The sequence below is a fragment of the Dromaius novaehollandiae genome, chromosome 1 (assembly GCF_036370855.1).
Source record: "Dromaius novaehollandiae isolate bDroNov1 chromosome 1, bDroNov1.hap1, whole genome shotgun sequence".
NCBI lineage: Eukaryota > Metazoa > Chordata > Aves > Casuariiformes > Dromaiidae > Dromaius > Dromaius novaehollandiae.
The window spans coordinates 60959953-60982146 of NC_088098.1; the positions used below are offsets into that span (position 1 = coordinate 60959953).

Genomic DNA, 22194 nt, shown 5'->3' on the forward strand with positions numbered 1-22194 from the left:
TGAAGCAGCTCAGTGCCACTCAGTTATTTCTCTTAGTTTGATATAAGGTGTAGGAAACTCTTCTCCTGTGCTTTTTCCTGGCTGTAGTTGGCTTGAGGAAGACACCATAGGCATTGTGCCTGTTAAGAGCTTTCAAAATGCTAGACAGCAAAGAACATTTTTTCAGCTTTTACTGAAGTGTGACCCATATTTGAAAGCATAGATATAATTCACCCATCTTGATGTATGGGGTAACATGAGGGATACTTCAATGACATGGGGCTGATTTCTTTGGCAGAACCATCTATTCTTTCTTCTGTTCCATGACTCATAATTTCTGAGGACAGACTAACAAAATGGATTAAGTGTGACTGACAGCTTGGATTAGTACAGAATTACTAAAACCTTTTACCACCAAGTGTCTGCTTCGACTTCACACCTGCCCAAAGACTGCATCCTGGTGACTGCCTGGTGCCCTGCATGAAGGGGGGAAGTGTTTGAACCCTGTCCCGGCTTTCTGTTGTGAAGACTAGCATTGCCTTTGGGAGCCTGATAAAAGCCCATGCAGAGAGGCCATGAATTGCAAAGGCAGGAAAGCTGAATTAGAGCTTTGAGAAGTCCCTGGATACAGGAGGGAGGAATATTCTGGTAAAGGGAACTTACATTTCTGTCAGTGTACCAATTATGTGGTTTTAATAGTAGGCTGTCTCCAGTACTGGCCATCTCACATCTTTCATGAGTATTCATGTCAGAGAAGGAATATAATGCCAGGTTTGTAGGAAGAGAACTTAACTGTTCTGAGGCACACCTTCTGTTTTTGACTCTGAAATTTCTATGGTGGAAGCCTTTTTGCAAAGCATTTGAGCATGTCTGTAGACACAAACTAAGGCTCAGCTGCTGTTCTAGCGAGATCCTGTCCTGTTTTCCCTTGGTGATGCTGGGTGGGGGGAGCTTCTTCACACAGCAGTGTGATTCAGATCTCATTTACACAAGAAATGCGCTTTATTACCGCAGAATCAGTTACTGGGCAGTGTAAGTAATGTGTTTGCACAGGACATCCTTGAAAAGGAATCAACTTTCATGGGGTTTCTACAGAGAGATCCTCTTGTGGGAAATGCCTGTTAGTTTGTATAAGGTTTCTTTCTTCTGCTTGTTGCTTTATGTCCCAGATAGGATATCAACTAGCTCATCATACTTTGCAATTTCAGAACAATCTCCAGCAACTACGGTGATCAGAAACTGATAGTCAAGCCATGCTTTGCGTTATTTTTAGTACTGAGGTTTGTGCACTGCGTCTTCTAAGAGTTGCTAATTTTGTTGAAGAAATTCGCCTGCTCTAAAAGTTGCTATTTTTAATGGGTTTTAAGGGGTAAGATGTTTCATTCATTCATGTTCAAAATAAATAACAATTGCTGTCCTGCAGGCTTTGTTCCTATTTGTCTTTTTCTTGCTGGGTGACTTTTAAAGATTCTTTAAACGAAATGGCTTTAGTAAATGGGTGGTTATTTTGATCCCAGTTGTCACAAGCCAGAAAAATGTTAACTGTAAATATTTAATGAGCCTTTGTGCAACCAACCTGATCTAGAACTGAGTAATGATGTGGTCACGAGAGTCATGGCTTCTGCAACCCGGATCTGCAATGAAAAGAGAGCAGCTTTCCCTTGCCAGGCTTTCTGTGACTTACCTTACAAACTTGTATTATTGCTGGTTGTTTTCTTTGATATTTAAAGTTAGTGGTGTTTGCTTGGAGTTCTACCCTAACAGCCTTCTCTTTCTCAGCTAGTTTGGTTTTCCGTGTGGGTTTTCTGTGTGGTCAGTGCTTCTTGCAGAGAGGCAACAGAGTGCTGAGTAAAAGAAAGTTGTGCTCTCCCCTCCTCCCCTAAGCCTGCTTCTTTTCAGACAATACAAACTTATCTTCTTATCTTGTAGATTGATGGTCAATTTTTGCATTGTGTCCCTATACAGGATAGTGAGTTCAAATATGGTTCAGATGTCTGTGGTGAAGAACTTGTCTTACACAAAAGGAGAGACCAAAATGCTCACAAAATTAGATGACTTGGAACTTAAAAATGCTACTAAAGCAGCTCTGCGAGGGAAGTTATGAAACACTGAAAAACAGCCTTGATTTTTCAACATGCTAGTAGCTTTTCTAGTTTCCAATGACAATTTAAAATCCTCCCAACAATATGGGAAAAAGTTAAGAGGATAGTTGTGTCTGAATAATGTTCTTGCCGTTTTTGTGGTTGTGTGTGTCTTTCCACAGTGTCTGTTTTCTGGTGTAATGGTAGGTAGTGAGTTGCAATGCACGATGCATTAGACTGCTATCTTATGTGTTGTACCAGCATGCTGAATAATTAATGTTCTCTGGAAAGGATTAATTTCCTCCAGTTTTATTTATTCCTTCTTGGTGCCCTATGCGTGCTGCCAATTTTTAGCAGTAGCTTTCTAATACAGATTTCTTTCCTGAGAATAACTGGTTCTATACCACGAAAACTTCCGTGTGGCCTCTATGGGCTGTTAGTTGCTCCCATACAGGGCCATACTGTGCAGTGCTTTTAGCCATATTTCCTTACAAAGTCTCAGGGAATTGTTTTAGAACTATTAAGGCTCCAAAGTGAGATATAACATTGATAATATGGCAGGCACAGGATGTCTAGGATAGGCTAGTTACCAGTATACTGTTTTGTATTAGTGAATAGCCACAGAAATGAAGAGTCTCTGTGTTTTAAAATATTTCTGTGGACAAAGAAATCCACCAAGATGCTTACAAGTACTCGGTAGCACTGTGTACCACAACAGCAGCTGTGCCTCAGTACCCATGGGAAAGTGCAGAGGAGAGAGGGACACAATTTTACATCATGTAGAAAGAGTGGAAATCATTAGGAAAGGCAGTATGGTGTTTATGCAGTGTGCCTAATCTCCTGTCAGTGAAAGTGCCCCCTGTCACTCGAGGGGAATGGACAGAAGTACTTACTGTACAACTTGTTTCCTGAGTAAGTATTTGTTCTTGGGAAATGTGCTAGGAGGAGAAGGTTCAACCCACTGACCAGTCCTTGTGAGACCCTTGGTCCTCAGCATGTTCCATAAACGAAGTTGCACTCACCCAGCCAGCACTTTCTTTCTCATTTTAATGTTGCTTTTATTTTGCTGGCTTACAAGGCAAACACAGCTGTCCCATTAGGCTTCTCATGCAGGCAAAACATTTAGTGCCTCATCTAAGGAACTTTTCTAGTCGCAGCCAGTAATTTTAGAGTGATTTAATGTCAGCTAGCAGATAGGGTGTTGGAGAGCCTTTCATTAAATGAGTTATCACAAAGCTACAGAAGCTTTAAAAGTAAGAAAACATCCAATGAAAACATGGAGGTTTCTGGAGAAGGAACTGACCTTTACAAGTTTTACAATCTACATCTCTTGGGGCTGGCACAATGTAATTTCTTGAACACCAGTGTGTGATAAAGGCCAGGACACAATGAGTTTGTGCCTGGGGTCAGACTTTCCAAAGTGGTAGGTAGCAATTCGCATGCTAGTAATTTGGCTTCAGATGTTTTCTGTGCTGCTGAGGGCATATACTGGCCTGATTTGTTTCCCAGTAATTTAGAATAACTCATCTTTGCAGGGGATCTTTGGTTGAGGCGGTTAGGGAATTTTCCCTTCATATTTTTCACCAAATAATGTAGGTTTTGTTGAACTTTTTTTCTAATTTCTTTTTTGATGAAAGAAAACAAGAATAGTAACTCCTGAAGGGTCTTGAACCCCGACAAAGTCACCATTATTCTCCTGCTCTGCGTTGCTGTTGTGCCTCATGGGTCATGGGAAATCCTTATGACTTTGTCCTCCTCAGAGGGCTGGTCTAGGCTCTCCTTAGCTAGGACTGTATCACGAATGAAAATGGCGTGTCACAGGAGAGAAAATCTAAAGCGGGGGTGGTGGTGGTGGTGTGTGTCTAAACCACAGAAGACAAAGAACTTAATCAGGAAGTCCAGTTACCCTTCGTGTTCAGGCACAATGCAACATGGAAATGGCGATTAATTTTGAACTGGCCCACAAAAAAATGCTTTGATTTCGTTCCAAGAGCTGAAATGAAGTATCAAAGAATGCCCAGTATCTTGAATCATGAGAATTGGGCATCTTTCATCCGTAAAGGATGATGAAATGTCACTGTTGTCCCAGCATGGAAAGAAACTAAGTTTTACATATCAAAATTTCCTATTGACTGAAATAATTTTTATTGCTGGTTGATTAGCACTATGGGAACAGTATTAGTCAACAGAACAGTCTTTGCTATGAATATGTTGGTTGCACAGAGCCTTAAGGTAAAGGTTATCCTGAAACAGCTGTTTTTACAGTATACATTCTGAAATGTCTTCTGACAGCTGTGCTCAGTAGTATCAGATCATGAGAACTTTCAGATTTTAATGCTTCATTTTCATTAAATCGAAAGACACAGTGGCTGGCGCATTGCAAATCATAAGCCTCTTGAAAGCTTCTTTGAATTCAGCTGCGGGATGCGTTAAGCTGGAGACGATAGCTGGGGGCAAGGACCTGCCTGAGGCTTCGCTGTTCTGCCTCAGTGCTCTGGCCGTGCCGTGGGCGCTGCGCGGGCGCCGCTGCTCGCTTCGGTGGGCAGCGAACGCTTTGATCTGCCCGGACCAGGTGCCGTTGCTGTGGTGGTGGGAGAGGAGGGGCAGGAGACCCGGCCCCATGCCAGGAGGACACGGAGGGGCCCGGGGGCGCTGGTCGAGCCCTGCCCCGAGTGAGGCGGCTCCTCTTGTGTGCCCACGGGGATCCGCGGGCCAGAGTGAGCGTGTTTGCTGAAAATCAGGAGGCTGGTCCCTGTGGCGTGCTTGCCTGGAGCACGAGGTCTTTGCATGCGAGCTGTTCTCACGTGGGTATGTCAGTTTGTGGTTTCGGGTCTCAGGGGCTCGCATCTAAATAAATATCCAGCTATTCATTTTTTTGTCCCAGGCGCCACAGGGACTGCGCGAGCACCGCCTAGCGCACCTTTGAAAGGGGGAAAGCTCCTGCCTCACACGCTCTGCTTTCTGTTCCGCCAAAGCTGTGAAATTGGGCGACGCATGTTCACAGCCAGAGCGCGAGCCCCTAGGAGCCGTTGACCCGTCATCATTCAGGCGACGAGCCTCATGCCCCGGCGTAGCAAGGCTTATGTCCCCTGCAGTTGGCTCAGCTGTGACCAGGGGGACGCGGCTGGTGGGAAGGCCCGGCAAGCTGGGGGCAGAGCGGTGTTTTAAACTGCGTGGTTTAAACGTTTTTTCATTTATTTATTTTCTCTCTTTTTCTCTCTCTGTCAGGAAAGTTATTTCTCTGCCTTCAGCCGGGCCTGTGGCACCCGAACACCCCGCCTGGCTGCGCGCAGAGGGCTCTGTGGCGCAGTTTCACCGGCAGGAGCTGCGCTGCCGGCGGCCGGCCTTCAGCGCGCACCGGCCCGACGCCGCCCCCGGCCTGGCCCCACCCCGTCGCGGGGGCGGTGCGGTGCGCGGCGGCTGCAGTCTTGTCGCTGCCGCGTTGGCTGGCGCGGCCGTCGCTCCAGCGGCCCGCGGCGCCCCATTGGCCGCGCGGGGCGCGGTTTGGGGGTGTGTGTGTCTCCCACCTTCGCCCACACCGTGACGCGAGAGGGGCGAAGCCCCGCCCGCATTCCACAGCTGGAGCGGTGCGGGCGCCGAGCGCCGGGTCCTGATTGGGGCGCGGCCCGCGGCCCGGCCGCGTTCCTCGCCCCCCATTGGCGGGCCGGGCGGCGGGGGGCGGGAGCGGGGGAGTGGCGGGCGGAGGTAACCGCCCGGACGCCCGCCCCGGCACCCAAACAGCGGCGGGTCCGGCGGGGAGCGCGGCGGCGGGCGGGCCCATGGGCGCGGCGTGAGCGGGGGGCAGCGGCGGCGGGGCTGGGCGGGTTGCCGTGCCGCGTCCCGGCGAGCGCGGGCCGCCATGGAGGTGTGCGACAGCGGGGAGCAGCCGCCGCTGCTGCACTGGGATCGCAAGCTGAGCGAGCTGTGCGAGCCCGCCGACCCCGACGCGCTGCTGGGCCACACGGTGAGGAGGAGCGGCGGGCGGGGGGGCGCCTCCGCTGCCCACGGGGCCGCCCCGGACACGAGCGGGCGGCGGCCGGGCTGGGGCGCGGGGTCGTCGGAGCCGGGGGGCGAAGCTGCCCCGCGCCTGCCGGGCCTGTGGTGGGGCCTCCCCGCTGGCCGCGTCCCACCGGGAGGCAGCCGCCTTCGCGGGCACGTGCTGAACCGAAGCTTGGCCACTCTGCCCCAAAATGTCACAGCTTCTTCCCTCCCTCCGCGCCCAGCCCTGGCTGCGGGCGACTGGCGGAGGTTGGGTGCGTGGGTGCCTTCAGGCTTGTGTTGGGGCTGGGGTTGCCAGTGACGCCTCTGAGCCGAGGCCTCGCCGCCTCCCCGAGATGCTCCCGCCGCTGCGGCCTCCTTCCGAGGGGTCTGCGGCCGGCTGCCTCTCCTCCTCTGCGACGAGGTGGTTCTGGCGCTGTCCCTGGTCTCCCCCCAGCACGGGAAGGAAGTGATGAAATGTCCCGCTCCGTCTTGGCACCCGGACATGGACATCGTCAGCCAAAGGGCTCTCTTTCCCCCTGGAGCCTGGTCGTTGGCTGTCGCTCCAGTTTCAGCAAAAGTATCGCATAGAGATGGTATGGGTATGGGGTCTCTTAAAAGTGTTCCTCATGGCTTTGAAGGCCAGCACCTGAAGTTTTGATTTTTGGCTGGCATCTCCACACTTTTGCTTGTGCAGAGGTACAGTTAGGACAACCCCGAAGAAATGTGCCTTTGTATCTCTGGTGCATGGCTTCTCTGTTAATCCAGAGGGTTACTGCAAGCGCAGTCGTTTCCAGCCGTGTAGGCACGGGCCCGAAGTGCAAATGAGCTGGACCAGCTTGGGACGGCATGCAGAGGAGACTGCCAAGTCTGCAGCCTGTGCAAAGCCCAGAGTTAGAGAGCTGGATGCAGTTGTCGAGCACACACTCGCACACAGACCCAGAGTGATGCGGTGGAGAGGACTAGCATACGGCAGCACCTGAGGAAAGTTGCTTCACAGATGCCAGCTCCCTCCCTGGCTCTCTGCTTTCTTCTGTAGTACTCAAAAGCATGGCGCAAACACCTCATGGAGAGGGAATAACCTCTCCTTGCGGGAGCTGAGGTGATCCCCGTTGCGGTTCTGCAGCGAGGCAGGCTTCTGGTACCTTGCGAGTCTTGAAGGAGAAATGAGGAGGATCTCGTTTACTCTGTGACGTGTGCAGTGGCTGGACTGGTCTGGGAATGTGTCGGTCACAAGCTCCAGAGCTGGTATCAGCAGAAAGCAAGTCTGTTGCCTGCTGTGACCGTCTGTCTTTAAACATTGTTTAGCTTTTTTGCCTTTGAAAGTTCTTGTGCTTTCTTGCGCAATGTATATCTTCTGATAGATCTGGGGGAAAGCAATTTTTTTTTTAATAAGCCAGCAGGAACAGTTAGAAATTGAAAGTTCTTTCGAACAGCTGTTTTGCTGTGTGTGACTTTGTTTTTTGGGGGGATTTTTTAGTTTAACAAGACTAAAAGGAAGCTGGTGAATGAAACGAGAGGCCCTTCTGAGAGTGCTCCCTCTTGGATTTTACAGATGTGCAGGGATACTTCCTCCTGCTTGGTTTGGATTCTTATAGTGATGAGAATTAAGGTGCCACTCTTAACTTTTATTTCCTGTTTAGTATTCTCGTACTCTCTTAATTAGTGCTGTGAAGGAGATCTTGCTCTTGAGCCAGAACTTGTGTCTGCCCTAATATGCATACATATGTTTTCTGTCTCATTTCAAGGAGCCTATCTCTTGGTTTTAAGTGTAGCTTGAGAAACAAAATTCTGGCTGTCCTGTGAATGGAAATATGCTGCTTCCCCCTTTGTTGTGTTCAAGTTTATTGGGATTTTTATGCTTTGGAAGCTGTAGCAGTGTGTGTTTTGCAAGAGGAAGTGCATAGCTGGGCCTGCAAAACCTTGGCACGTATTCTCCTTTGCTGGGAGTAATGAATTCTACCTGGACATTGATTTTTAGGAGTTCATAAAGAGACAGCCTCTTTAGGGACCATCTTAAAATGAAATAAAAAGCATGAAATCAATTTATCTTTGTTGTTGAAAAGAATTCCAAGTGAAGTCATCAATAAAAAAAAAAAAAAAAAAAGCAACTAAGTGCTGTGAATAAAGTAGGTGTCCTGGGGTATTAGGATCTTTGAAGGAAAAAAAAGAAGGTTTTCTGTAATGATCTCTCGTGAGGGGAAGAATATATGTTTCTGCTTGTCATACTTTATTTCTTTGGCAAAGTCCATCGTGCTCTGGAGGAAAACATTGTGAAACGCAAACTCTGCTCCAGAGCTTTGTAGGACCACTTAACACCCCCCCCCCCAAAAAAAAAAAACCCCTCTGGATAAAACATCTGTTATTTTCCTGCTTTATGCTTTGGATCACAGAGGACTGGTTTGACCCAGCTGCTTATCCTGTGTATGAAAATTCACTGCATGGTGTTTCTGAGAAGATCTAAATGATAAGTTGACCCTCCTGTGCTCTCTTTGCAGGAGTGCCCATAGCCTATGCTGTCCCATTCACAGCTGAGGGACATGTGCCTTATGGCATCTTCTGATCTTTGCATGCTCTCTGAGCATCCCATAGTTGTAGTTGAAGTGGTGGAACAGGTTGCTTTGCTCAGATCAGAGTTATCTTAGAGGACTAGCACGCCATGGTGCAGGACACCTGCAAAGTTTATTCCTTCAGCCAAGTGAAACTGGTGGCTCAGTATAAGAATTGGCAGTGTGTTCTCCACACAGCTGTATGTGCAAGTTTGTATTCAAAAAACTTCTAAGGCTTAAGAAAGGTATCTGGAGTAGTCATGCTGTCCTGGGAGTGTGCACCAGACAGACATGGGGGGAGGAGGGAAAGGAGGAAAACTGATAAGAGAATTCAGAAGCAGGAAGAAGGATGTTTCCTTCTGAAGTCAAACCTGTGTGTGCAGGCAGACAAGGGTGAGAATTCTCTGCTGGCTGCCTTTTGTGTGTTTTAAGTTAAATTTTAACCTTTTCACTCCCACAAAAGCTGTTCATGGATCTGCTTCATGATCTGAAGCTAGTCGACAAGTGCGAAAGTATGCACACATTTAAAAACTCAACCTCCATTTTAGACTGTTTCAATTACCAGGGCCCAAATCCAGCCTCACAGGGTTTTAAATTTCTCTTTAACAGCTGATGATTTCACCAGCGCCTGAAGCAGTGTGAGGAGCAGTTTCCCTGCTTCGCCGTAGGTGTTGGTGATATCATCGGCTGTGCTGGGAGAAACACGGGACCTTGAGGAGCTCAGCTGGGCTTTGGCAGGCAGCCTTCCTTCAGGTGGCTCGTTAAAGTCTGCATGTTTTGTAGTAATCACCTGGATGCCAGATAGCTCTGTAACAGTTATTTTTTCCAGAGTGGTTTAGTTTACCAGCTGAGAAGAGGCTGAAAGATTTCCCAAAGGTGTTTTTACAACATGCGTGATGTGTCTGCATGTAATGTATCTGGTAATGCTGTACCCTAGCATTTTGCAAGGTATTATTATTATGATGTGTATTTATTGTTTGTTTTTGTGGCAGTCCAACAGAAAGGAAGCGAGAAACCTGCTGCTACGCAAGGAGAGCAGAAATATGGCCGGGTTGCAAGTTCTCACCTTCTTGTCAGTGCTGTTACTCCCCATGAAATGCAGGCAGACTTGAAGTGGGAGAGCTCTGCTTGCGTTCATAGGTCTCTGCTGGAGCTGGTCTGCAGTTGTGCATGTCCCAGCTGGGACGGCGTCTTCAGTGGCAAATGCCAGATCTAATGCAGATAGATAAGTCTGTTGACAAATGTGCTGTGAAATGCCAACTACCTGCCCCATTGCTAGATGGCAGTTGAAAGGCAGATGGTTCTGTAAGCCTTTGACATTTAAAAGCTCTGTATTTAATATTGAGGAGGCTGTCTCCCCCCCAACCCCTTTTTGTGTTTTGTTTAACCCATTAGCTATTGACTGCTTCTTCCAGATGGTAGGAAAACGCAGATGAGTGTAAGTATGGCTATGGTCTTGGCATTGCAGATACAGAACTTCACCTGCCCTGCAGGTTTGTGGGGGCAGCAGTTGACTTAAATAGACTGAAATTCTCAGATGTTGCATCCTGATTATTTTTTTTAGTAGTTAAGTGGAAAGCATTTTAACCGCAAAGTAGCCCAAATTGCTCATCCTTTTCAGGGCCTGACTGCTAGGCTTGCAGCTCATATCGAAAAATTGAAGTGCCTCAAATCTCTCATCACTGGTATCATTTTCTGAAGGATGTTTGAGCTAGGTAACCCATTGTCATGTCACTGATGATACTATGAGCGTATCAACCATAGAAAATATGTATGGTGTGAGTCAGCATACAGCGGCATGGAAAGTCTCAGGTCTCAGCACAGTCTCTGGACTGTGATCTCCCTGCGAGAACAAAACCAAAACAGCTGGCCCTTAATGCTTAAGAGCGCGGCAGTGCTGGAGTTTAGAGTTGAGACTGTCATCTAAGAAGAGCTGGGGAAACTTTGAGCCAGGCTTATTTGTTCAGATAAAAATTGTCCATTACAGGCTTCTGAATCTCCCCAGGAGTTTGCAGTGACTCATTTCCTCTGTCGCAAAAACACTGATCACTGTTACTTAGTCTTCTGATGACTTCTGCAGAAGGAGTACATCTGAGTGAGTTCCTTGGATTGCCTGTATTTTTCAGAGTATGGCAATAATCAAGTGAAAACAAATACAGTGCATGATTTTACAATCTGTGTATTTAATTAAAAGCTGCAGTTACCATGACACATATGGATGCGGAGCTACTTGTGTCTTATTCCGTGGTGGTTGCATGTACATAAGGTAGCCCTCTGTAAAATCCAGTGTTAATACAGTCTGCTTTAATTGTTTTTGACTTGGCCTGGGGCGGGGGGGAAGGAGATGGAGTACTTCATTTTTTGGAAGTGCGATTTAGCCTGCTGCCTGCTAACAAGAACGCTGATGTCCATCGTTCTTTCTTCTCTGTACACCTTCATACAGAGAACAAGGCAGCTAACTTTAGGTGGAGAACTTGTAAAATTACTAACTGGAACTTCAAGGATTTTGCCTAAATCCTTCAATAATAAAGGGAAAAGTATGGAAGTGAAATTTTAAATAGCTATATGTAGACTTCTTACAAAGCAGAAGCATTAAATTTTGAGAATGCCTTCCCATATTAAAAGCATCAGGGTCATCACTGATGAACAGCAGAACTAGTTATACTCAGTGCTTTGCAATGAATGCCATTTGCTTTGCAGTGAAAGTCATTTTTCCCCTTGCTTTCTTCACCTAATTTAAATAAGAAAATCATTCCTGTTTGGCAAGGGGCATGTCAGGGACCTGTGATGGTTCTGAACTATTTACAGTTTCTCTAAAAGCTGGGCTAGATGCATGGGTGATACTTTGAAACTTTACCCTTACCCTCATGCTTTCTGTCAGCTAAATTTAGAAAAATAAGGGTATTGGGTTGCTGGCTGGGTTTCATTTGGACTGATCGTAACTGTGTAGTGAAGTGCTTGATCTGCCGTGAGGAAGAGAGCTGGAAAAAGTGTTAAGTCTGTCCTGGGACTGACTTTGGAGCGTGGCAGATAAGAATGAGCCAGCGTTTAACGTACACAAAATACTTTTTTTTTTTTTTTTTCTTGATGAAAGTCACTGGTCTGCACTGTCCTACATGAATATTTTCCTACTTTGAAAGGTCGGTTGTTGTTAAGTGTGGAACAGGCTGTGTGATAGCTGGGGTAAAGGAATTTCATTCACATTGTTACCAGACAGGGTTTTCCTGTGTCTGGAGTTGTTGAGCTTATCTGCAAGAATGGTGGGAACACTTGTGTGCTTTGCGGGTCCTTTTTCGTCCTGTAAAATGTCGCTTCTTGTGGGCTTTTTCACAGGTGGTGATTAAATAAGTTTCCACTATCCTTTGAAAGAAGGAGAACTTGACTTCTTTTTATTCTAGCAGTCTTTTCTCACTTCTTCATAGAAGCATCTGTGTCTGTGGAGGAGGCCAGCTATTTTGGTGACTAGCTACAAATCCCGGCTGGGGATAGTGCAGTTTGGCTTGATCTGTGTGTCCCTCTTGCCTTCTCAGGCGTTGCTCTCAGCTGCAGCAATTAATAAGAGTCCGCATTTCTCCTCTGCCATGAGCCTGCCTTCACATTCTTGCTTGTACCTCATGAGATCTGATCACCCCTAGGCCAGCAACCACCATACGGTGTTTCAGTATGTTTAAAAATAAAGCAAATAGGCCTTTGACTGACATACCCCAGCCCTGGCCTGTGTCCATGCTTCCTGCCATGTGGCTTTTGGCTGTGCTGTCTCATGGCAAAGGCACTTTGGTTCCAAACTGCTGACGGATGTGGGAGGGGAGTGACGACTCCAGAATAAAAGGGTTTCTGCTGCGGAGGAGCCATTGCATGCAGTGATACGGTGCTGTGGTTACAGAAGGGACATGGTTCGGGGTCGGTGGCCTGGGTGCTTCCCTTGGTAGGCAAGGCCATACGCTTTTTTTTAGAGCTACATCAAAATGGATGTGCTCAGCTTGGTTGCAGCAGGAGAAGGGGGACATCTGCCTCAAAGTCTGTGCTGTGGCTCCAGCGAGCTTGCACGTTGTCAGCAACACAGCCCCAGTGACTCTGCTTCTTCAGGGGCTGAAAACCTACCCAAGACTGTGAGGCACCTAACTGGTTCTGAGTCTTGCTAGCTACTCATCCTCCCCAGCAGTTTTGCAGTCTGTATTGCTGTGGGCTCTTTTTGGTGGCCCCTCAGCTGGTCACAGTACCTCTGAGATACTCAGTTATTGCTCTGAAAGTGAAGAGCTTGTATCCCTTGAAAGCAGCCCTTGGTCTCTGATCGTACAAGCTGGCTTGGTGGCCTTGCACTTGCTAATAGATGCTGCTTTTTTTGTGCTGTATCCAAATATGACTTAACAGGCTCTGCTGTCCTTCATTTGCATCCAGGACTCTCTCCTCTCCACACTCCCAAAAGCTGCTTTCCAGTCACATTGTAATGCTGGATTTGGACATGGATTTGGGCTGCTTCTCTTACTTTTGGAGGAACATTTTGTGGATGAGAGTTTTAACAATTACCGACGACAGTCTAAGGGTGAAAGCTCAATGCCATCTTTCATACGCCGTATTGGCTGCCTCCACTGAGCTGATCAGGTCCTTCAGTTCTTCCGACTCCCTCATGCAGTTTTTCTTTTGCCAAGAGATGTGCATTTTGAGTGAGTCTGCAGGAAGATCTCCCACAGAACAGCTTTGCACCTGGTTTTCCAGGGAATGCACATTAATTTCTGCTGTTACTCCCCGTTCATCTCTTCATGAGTCATGTACGTGACAAATCAGTACTATCTAGATGCCCTTTGGCTGTGTGTTTTTCTGGGTGATAAGTGCTGGCAGTGTGGTTCTGCACCTGGATGTAACGGTAGGCTTACGGTGGCAGGCTGTGGTGGCAGCTGCCAGGGGCTCATCCCATTGAAAACTGACTTTTATGCAAGAAATTACTTTTCAGTAGGATCAGTTCCCTGATTGAGTTTACTTTGTAGTAGCCCGGGTGCTAGTGCTGATGTGAGAAGGGTGGTGGGAATATTTGGCTGGGGAAAGGGTGTGGTGGGATTGCATTTTGGGCTAAAGGAATGGGCAGTGGAAATAGTCTGGCTAGCTTTGGGGACATACATCATACATACATATATATTTATATGTGATGCCACTGGGCTATTTTTGGATGTGACATTGGAAAGAAAGGGGATTACCTGGAGGAGGCAGTTGGTCAAGGATGAACAGAAAGAAGGGTTGTTTGAGGTGAGTGTGGATACATAGCAGAGAAATGGATAGAGCAAGGGTTAGATGAAGCACTGAGCAGATAATCTCAGACAGATTGAGTTGATGGTACTGCCACCCCTCCATGATGGTGAGTTTTGGTACAAAGTACAGGCTGTGCTGGATGCTAAATTGCCTGTCTTGTCTCTCACTTTTATAGAAGGTGTGTTTAAAAAAAAAAAAAAAATCATGGCTTTGGATGCCATCTTTACTGGCAAACATGTTACCCTTTCACCTCTTTTAAGCAAGTGATAGCCAGTAATAAAGACGGGACAAAGTTGTGAGGTTTAATAAGGCCTAGCAAATGCATGTAAAAGACTTTCTTCTGCTTGTACTCTCTTTCTCCAGTCTGAGGCATTGAGCTCTTTGTAGCAGGGACTGTAACTCTCTCTCTCTGTCTGTACACTCTCCACTGTAGCCTGCAACCACAGGACAGAGTCTCTGAGCTGGGTTATACTATCAGTATTAAAGGTGTGCAGGAAGGAAGTGCTCTGTCAAATAAGGAATGCATCCCCTCATGCGGGCAAGTTGGGAAGCAGAGAAGGCCCTGTAAGGAAATAAGAAAAGGTTGTTGGTTAAATGGGATAGACCTGAATTACTGGAGCTATCTCCATAGCTGCCATCTGTCCAAATGCATTGCTTAACAGTGCCAGTGACCTTTCTGTGCCTTCTCTGTGTCTTGGGAGCTAGTCACTTTTTTTTTTTTTTTTTTTTTTTTTTTTTTTTTTTGCCATCTGCCACTAACCAGCTTTGTCTTCTATATGCAATCCTGCTTGGCTGTGGTGACAAGCAAAAGTCTAATGGAAAAATCTGACACCCACTTCATCTCTTTCCTCTCTGTGCCAAGAAAAAGCATTCCTTTGCAGTTGCGCTGGGGCTGGTTTCATCCTTTCAAACAATCTGTCATATGGGGTGAGCAATAGGGACCAGGCTGTTCTGATAACCTCTTTGGGAGCTTCAGGCAGGCCTCTGACCCTGGGAGCTGCTGGCCTCCTTCCTGCCACTGAGTGTGCCCCAAGCTGAGATGCAGGAGGGCAGTGAAGCTCTTTGCTATATTGCAAAGAGCAATATCACTGGTGTGCTGCTTTCATGGCGCTCTCGGAGCTGCAGGTGCCGGGTGAGCTCCTCTCCTGCAGCCATGTGGGGACGAGCCCCGGCTATGCCGTGACATGCTGGAGCGCTCATCTGTCCGCTCCTGCTGGAGGGGAGGTTGCCTGCTGGAGTGAGACACGTGCTTCCTTGTGTGAGATGGGTGATAGGGAGGGGAAGGATGCGTGCTCGTTTTGCACCAAAGCTGCTGAGAGTGCTGCTGCAGGTTTTGAAGTAAACAGGATATTGAGCCATGACAAATTGCTTTTAAGCAGGTGATGGCTTGTGAAGCAAGGAAAGCATTTATAAATATCTGAGATTTGGAACATCTTGTCTAATTTTTCTACTCCAAAATTAGGAGGTTGTGATGTAAAGGTCTGTAGAAAAGGTTGGAAAAATAGGCAAGCTCTTTACACCAGTGCAGGACAAGAGGATGAGAGAAAATGGATATAAATTGAAACAAAAGAAGTTCAGACTTGTTATAAGTAAAAACTCATTCACCATGAGCAAGCACTGGAACAGATTGCCCAGGGAGGTTGTGCCAGCTCCATCCAGTTTTCAAGTTGACTGGGTAAAGCCCTTAGTAACCTGGTCTGAGCTCGGACCTCACCCTGCTTTGGGCAGGAGGTTGGACTGGAGACCTCCTGAGCTCCCTTCCCACTTGAACTGCTCTGTGATTGCAAAACACTCATGAATTCAAGAACTGGCTTATTTAGACTTAGATACTGCACTGGTGGGCAGTGGTTTGATCCCGAAGTTTTTCCTGTCTCCATAAACTAAGTGAATGAGACTTCTTGCTTTTGTTGATTTTTATTAGGAAACTATTGTTGCCGATAAACGGAGTTTCACAGAAGCAAAATTTTTGCCTGTTCTGCAGTTCGGAGTTGGATTTACTGAAAGGGAAGAAGAAAAACTGGACTAAGTTCCAGCCATCCTGAAGAAATAGTTCTTATGCATGTCTTTTTTGCTTGTATGAAATAAACATGATGTTCAGGGTTGTGTTTTGGACTTGTGGTTTGTTGAGGCATCCATAATTTTGGTCAGGATTTCCTTGATTAAATATCTGTGTGTCTTGCCCACTTGCTTCTCTGTCACATGATGTGACCATGTAAGTGCCCACCCTGTTTTTTCAAGGCTATCTTTCTTATATGCCCCCTAAAGCCTTTTGGGATAGGCCACTGTCTCTTTTATGTCCTTTTTACAACTAACCCTGAAATGATAGGTGTGGAAAGAGACCACCCGCTCTTCATGCAACTGGCTCACAGGGATTTTTGTAGACAGAAAAGCTAAAAGAAATCAACCAACCATCCAGTGCCCCTGAACACTGAGCAGATCTCTCTCTTGTGATCCCCACAGTCCAGCAGCTGTGCAGTTTTCACACACAGGGGAAGTTTATGCCAAGGCTGCCTTTTGCCAAGTCTCCCATAGGTTCTTCTGTCAGCCTCAGTAATTTGCTTGCCTTAGCCTTGATTTTGTGTGGGTTATCTGAAAGCATACGTTTTCATTTCTGGAGCTTCTCGTACCCAAAGAAGAGATTTGCCTGTACTCCAAGTGTGCGCAGAGCCAAAATCTAGGAGCAAAAGCACAGTAGAGAGTTGATCTGCTCCTACTGCTTTTTTCACAGCAGATGCAGTGATGCGACCGTTACCCTTGGGGAAGGCTTGTGACAGCAAGGACAAGATGGGGTCTTCAGAAGCAGTCGAGACTAGGAAAGATATTTCTAACAGCCAAATACCTGGCTTTCATCGAGCTGTCCTTGCTAGTGAAGGATAAAGATGGAGGAAAATATGACATTAAATTGTCTGTTTTCATACTTTGTAATATGAGGCAGTTGCTGGCTGTCTGCAAAACATCTGTCCTTCTCATCTCGGGTGTAACCAGTCTAGTCATCAGCGCTGATCATACGTCTCACTCTGGTTCCTTTGTGCCACAGCTCCCTTCCCTGACCCTCTCCTCTCCTCCTCCTCCTCTTTGCTGCAGCCTCCTGTTGCCCGGCTGCACAAGTGATGCTGGGTTGACAGCGGCACGCTCTGCGAGGGACATTCATTTGGGCTGGTTTTTCTCTGTTTGTCCATCCTCGGAGATGTGACTCATGGAAAAACTTTTCCCTTCTTGACGCTGGAGATGGATGCCGGTGTTGCTGCCTGCCCCGTCTCTCTGGGCACCCCTCTCCCATCCCTCCTCCACCTGCCGGCAGGAGATGAAGCCAAGGCCATCGGAGACTTTGGAGACCGGCACGAAGGGCTCGTGGGCGCAGTTAGCAGCTGAGGACGGCTCTTAGCCAGGCGGGAGAGGGAGCGAGCGGGTGCCTGCCGCTGGCCTCCAGATGTGCCGTTTCAGTGTGCTCAGCCCTGCCGGCAGGCAGCCCCGCTGGCAGCTGGAGAGTGCCACTCCCGCCTGCCTTCCTAAATGCACAAGCATGGCAGAAGTCGCGTTTGGCACTGTTTTTAATGCGTGGGCTTTCTGAGTATGAAATGTGTCTTCTCCTCGTGTCTTGGTGCTTTGCAGCTCTGTTCCTGCTGCGTTGTCTCGCTCCACATAGCCTTCAGTGGATGCTTTAATTCACAGGCAAGAAGGGCTAAAAGGGAAAGAAAAGTCTTGCCTTTGCTCTCGCTTGGGGTGACTTGTGGCTACTTACTCAGCAGCTGTCCTAACTTGTGCGAAATTTCAGCTGAATTGCTATCTAGTATTCCTTTCTCAGCTGAGAAGGTTCTGCAGGGTATCTGCCCTGGGGATTGGCGTTACACGATTGCTGGGTTGTTATAAATATTTTGCCAAGTTGCAGGAGAAAGATGGACTTGAATTATGTTGCTTTTTTTTTTTCTCTCTCTCAAGTACAAACATGTCTTTAAGATGAAAAACAACGAAATACTGTCAGTGTGATACTGAAAACTGTGTAGTAAATGTCTTTTAAACTTCTTACTACAGTTAAAGGTATTTCATGTCCAGAAAATCTCCTTTTAGCTCTCACCAAAAAGATCTGGAAGAGAGGCATGGACAAAAATCCTCTCAGTATGCTGCCTGGAACAGCTTTCTTGCAAGATTAATTGGGGGCAAAAAGCCCTACCTGGTTTTAAGATGGAGTTTCAGGGTTTAAGAAAGGCATTATGTGATGTAGCAGCTGGAGCTGGGCCACAAGGGCTCTCTAGACTCACTTGCTTTTGTTTCAAACTTGCACGTATTTGAGGAAAAAAGGAGGTTAGAAGTACAGGCAAGAAATGGGAATCTGAAGAAACTTACAGTGCTGAAGGCCAGGGGAAGAGATAACTGAAACAGTTACTCAACAGAGAAAGCTGTAAAGTCTGTATATTGAAGGAGCTGGGGTTATGCCTGTGAATGGCCAGTTAACTATGATGCTGCCATAGTCGTGCTACGATGATGAAAAGCATGATTTGGGGAGATGCGTAGAGAGCTTGGACTTGTAGGAGTTAGCATGCCAGTTTGGCTGTGGGCTTTGTAGTTCTTGACACCTGACTATCTGAAAGAGAGAAAGATTGATTTGGGGGAATTCAAAGAAGAACAGCAAGAATGGGTGGTTGGAGTAGCTGGTTTATGAGGAAAGATTAAAGCATTAAATATGCATTGCCTTGGCAGGTGTTTGGAAGAGGATGTGGAAGTGGTATGATCAGAACAGTTTAAGCTCTTACTAATATTTTTGAGGCTTCTTTCTCAGTTTCATATGAGGGCGAGGTCTATAATGTGATTTTTTTCAGTATCAGTACCAGAATAGCGAGCCTGCAAAAACGTTGGTTTCAGCTGCAGTTTCTATAACACTGGGAAAATAATGAATGTCATTGTATGCTTGGCAAGATCTCTTTGGAGCGCTGTGCTAGGAATAACACTGCCATTGTTCATGAAGAGGCTTATGAATCTTGGGATCTCCTTAGCCTTTTCTTTTTTCCATTGTTAATGTCCTCTGAAAATGCTCTTCCCCCAGTAATACCATAGGGTAAAAAATAAATAAATAGCAATCAGTGCAGAGGTCGTGAAGCAGAGAGGAGCTGATAATGACTAGCTAAGAAAATCTAGGGTATAGTGTGCTGTTAGCAAGGGTAAGGACAGTATGGGGGCTTCTTTTTAATGTCGTGGTATGATAATTAACCATTATCAGTAATCCGATTGCAGAACTTCCCGAAACTGATGAATTGATTAACTGGAAATACAAATAGGCTAAAAGATCCCAGAGGAGAGGTTTGGCTTGTTGATACTGATTTTCTGTAGATCATGACATGATGAGAAAATATCAACACATTAAGTTGATGGAGAAAATGGTAAAGGGGAGGAAATAAAAGCTAAAGGCTGGGAAATATTGTATCAATTGCATGGAAAAATTACAGAGAAGCAGTTGTGGGGTTCCATGGTTAGAGTGGAAAGATAGGCGTATGATTTAACCCTGGTCTATAGGATTTTATGAAAAACAGATATAGGCAAACAGACCTGATTTCATTTTTTTGAGATGGCAGATTTGAAAGTAACTGGAGAGTCTTTGCAGGTCATTGGATATATATATTTCATTGTATTGATTAAAAATTTTGTGAAATGTAAACTGTATAGAACAATAGTTATACCTAATCAGTCTCTGCATAGTTTGTGGGGGGACTTGACTCTTAACTTTGATGGTCCTATCAGCCAGAGAGCAGACTGCTGGATTGAGCAGGAGAGGTTGAAATTATACTTGCTGCTTGGAGTAACTACTTCCACTCATTGGAGAATGGTAGAGATGAGTAATCCTAATCCTTCGGCATTAATTTGTGAAGCAGAAGAGTACTCCTTATGATTCTCTTTCCCGTTCTCTAGTTGAAAGACAACCTGTAGCAGTAGGGCAGTAATACGTGACAGCGATGCAATACCTGAAACCATTCTAGATGTTTGTAGCCTGAATGCATGCTTAGCTCTCTTGTGGTTGACACACGATAGATGTCTCTTTGGAAAGTTGCCTTATGTCATCTCTGCTTGGCTACATAGTGGATCTGAGCACCTTGCGACAGTAGGAGTTGCTATGCTCCGTTAGCAGGTCAGGAACAGATCTCTCTTAGGATCACGTGTCCATACAGAAAGCACATAGAGGGGCAGTTCTGCTCTGGCCTAGGTTGCTGCCCTCACCACGGAAGCAGCCTCTTAGGAGTTGGACGCTTCTGCTGTGGCTAGCAAAACAGAATGGGAAATATGGATATAAAAGCAGAAGTGAGATGTCAAGTGCTTTTTCTTCTTCCCTTTTTTTCCCCGCTCCTAAGAACAGGCAATGATTTTGAAAAGACTCTGACTTCTCAGAGTACTGCTAGAATGCCTTAGAGGGACTTTTTTCAATTACATGCCCTCTCTTAGTTGAGACTTTTTAAGGCACTTTCAAGCAGGTGTCCCAAAAATCATGATTCGTTCTTGTAATTCCTAAGCCTGTCGGTCTGTTCTGCATAGATCTCTGACAATAGGTCTGGTGTTTGAGCCAGGCAGACTAAGCTGACACAGTTTAGTCTAGCACAGGGAAGGAATGTGAGTCAAAGGCCCAGAGGGATGATCAGAAGTAAGTGAAATAGAGGTCAGAGAAAATGTGGGACCAAGTAGGGGTGCGAAGAAGCCTGTAGAGGCAAATGAGGTAAGTGTGGTGAGTTGTGCACAAATGAAGCTGTAACTTCTCTGATTTGCAAAATGCAAAGAGAAATAGGTGTGAGAAACAGCTCTTTAAATTGTCGCTAGCAGAGCCTGCACTGGCTGTGAGCTCTAAGGTAGTGATGTCCTGCTTTGCTTCAGAACTCTTGTATTAAGCAGAGCTATTTGCAGCATATCTCAAAGTAGGTTTTCCCATGATAAATTGTACGCATACAGCCCTTGTTCTTTTTCCTGGGACATAAGAGGAGGCTTGGTTGTAGAGATAGCCCTGAGGTTACATACGGCTTGATGCAGTGTCTCGTAGCAACAGGAAGAAGGTGGCTGTCATGGTTTTCTTTTTGTTTCTAGACAGATTGTGAGGGATCTCTATAAAGTACAAGGGCATGATTAGCATAATCAGTGCTTTCAGGCTCCCAGCCGTGGCTCTAAGCAATAACATTTGTGATCCAAAGAAACACCTAAGTCCCAGCCTTCAGTAAACATGCAGATGAAACCTGACCACCTTTCCCAGAGCATGCTGCAAGTCAGTTCAGCCAAGGACTCTGTAAAGACTCAGTTCCTCTAGGATCCTCTGTTTCTCCCCTGTGTATTTTGAGGGGAGAGTGCCTCACGTTGCGTCACTCCTCTGAGCGTATTCTTGGAAGCTCCATGCAAAGCTGCCCGTTTCCCGTTAGTGGCGCAATACTTTGGAAAGCCGAGCCAAGCCAAGCAGGGATGTTTCCCACCTCTGGAGTGAATGAAGGGACCTCTATGCCATGACCATATGAGCACTGCACAGACGGATGACACCTTTAAGTGCTTAAGATCAGTACTAACTTTCTGTTTTCCTTTTTAGCAAATAATCTTTCTATTCTGTTGACGATGTTCACTTAAAAAAGAAAAAGAGGAAGGATAGAATTTTTCCTTTTTTTCCTCCTGCTGGTGAGAGCAGCTCTGCCCCTTTTGGATCTTTTCTGCACAGTTGCCTAATGCACCGTTCCTAAAACTTGTGATCAGGCTTGTACAGAATGATGCCAGTGTAACAACTCCAGGGAGCAAAAAGGGCTTCCAGTATTTTTCTGGAAGAGCATTTTGCTGTAGGATCTAGTGAGGGAGACCAGGGAAGGGCAGAGGGAAGTGGGAGAGAGACTGAGAAATGTGTGCTGTTCTAGCCAACTCCTACCCTGGAAACAGCATAGTGCAGGAGCATATTCAATATTGTACTGCAAGGGAGTGCCAGTTCTGCTCCCTGCCTTGCTAGCGTGATTGTCCTGTGAAGTTTACATTGTGAAATTTCCTGTACAGTCGGACCAAGGCTTACCAGCTGCTGCTGGATGAGTTTAAATAGGGAAACTTCTTCCATGTACAAATAAAAGTTTGGAGCGTTCTTTAGAGGATTGAGGCTGAGGGACAGGGTAAGGGCAAGGACAGGACAGCAGTTGGTTTGGCTGAAGGTGAGGAAAAAAATAGCCATGAGGACTCATAGCATGAAAATTTAATGGAAGACTAGCTGAACTGACCAGAAGGGGGAATAAAGTAGGAACTGACTAGAATCTCCCTTAGGGCAGGAGTTACCAGTAGCTGAGGCTGGATTCCTCCTATTTCATAGCTCTAGTGCAGGCATCGTGAATCTGTGACTCTGTAGCAGAATCTTTATGTACAGACTGTGTTTT

At 46.4% G+C, this 22194-nt stretch overlaps 1 protein-coding gene across 1 annotated transcript in view; it reads left to right on the top strand.

The window, feature by feature from the left end:
* The first annotated feature begins 5767 nt into the window (after positions 1–5767).
* CREB3L2 (cAMP responsive element binding protein 3 like 2) overlaps positions 5768–22194 on the top strand; it is an 84354-nt gene continuing 67927 nt past the window's right edge. Inside the window, exon 1 of the mRNA XM_026119739.2 lies at positions 5768–6024. Within this exon, the coding sequence (XP_025975524.1) occupies positions 5920–6024 (105 nt within the window). The 5' untranslated portion in view covers positions 5768–5919. The remainder of the gene's footprint in view (positions 6025–22194) is intronic.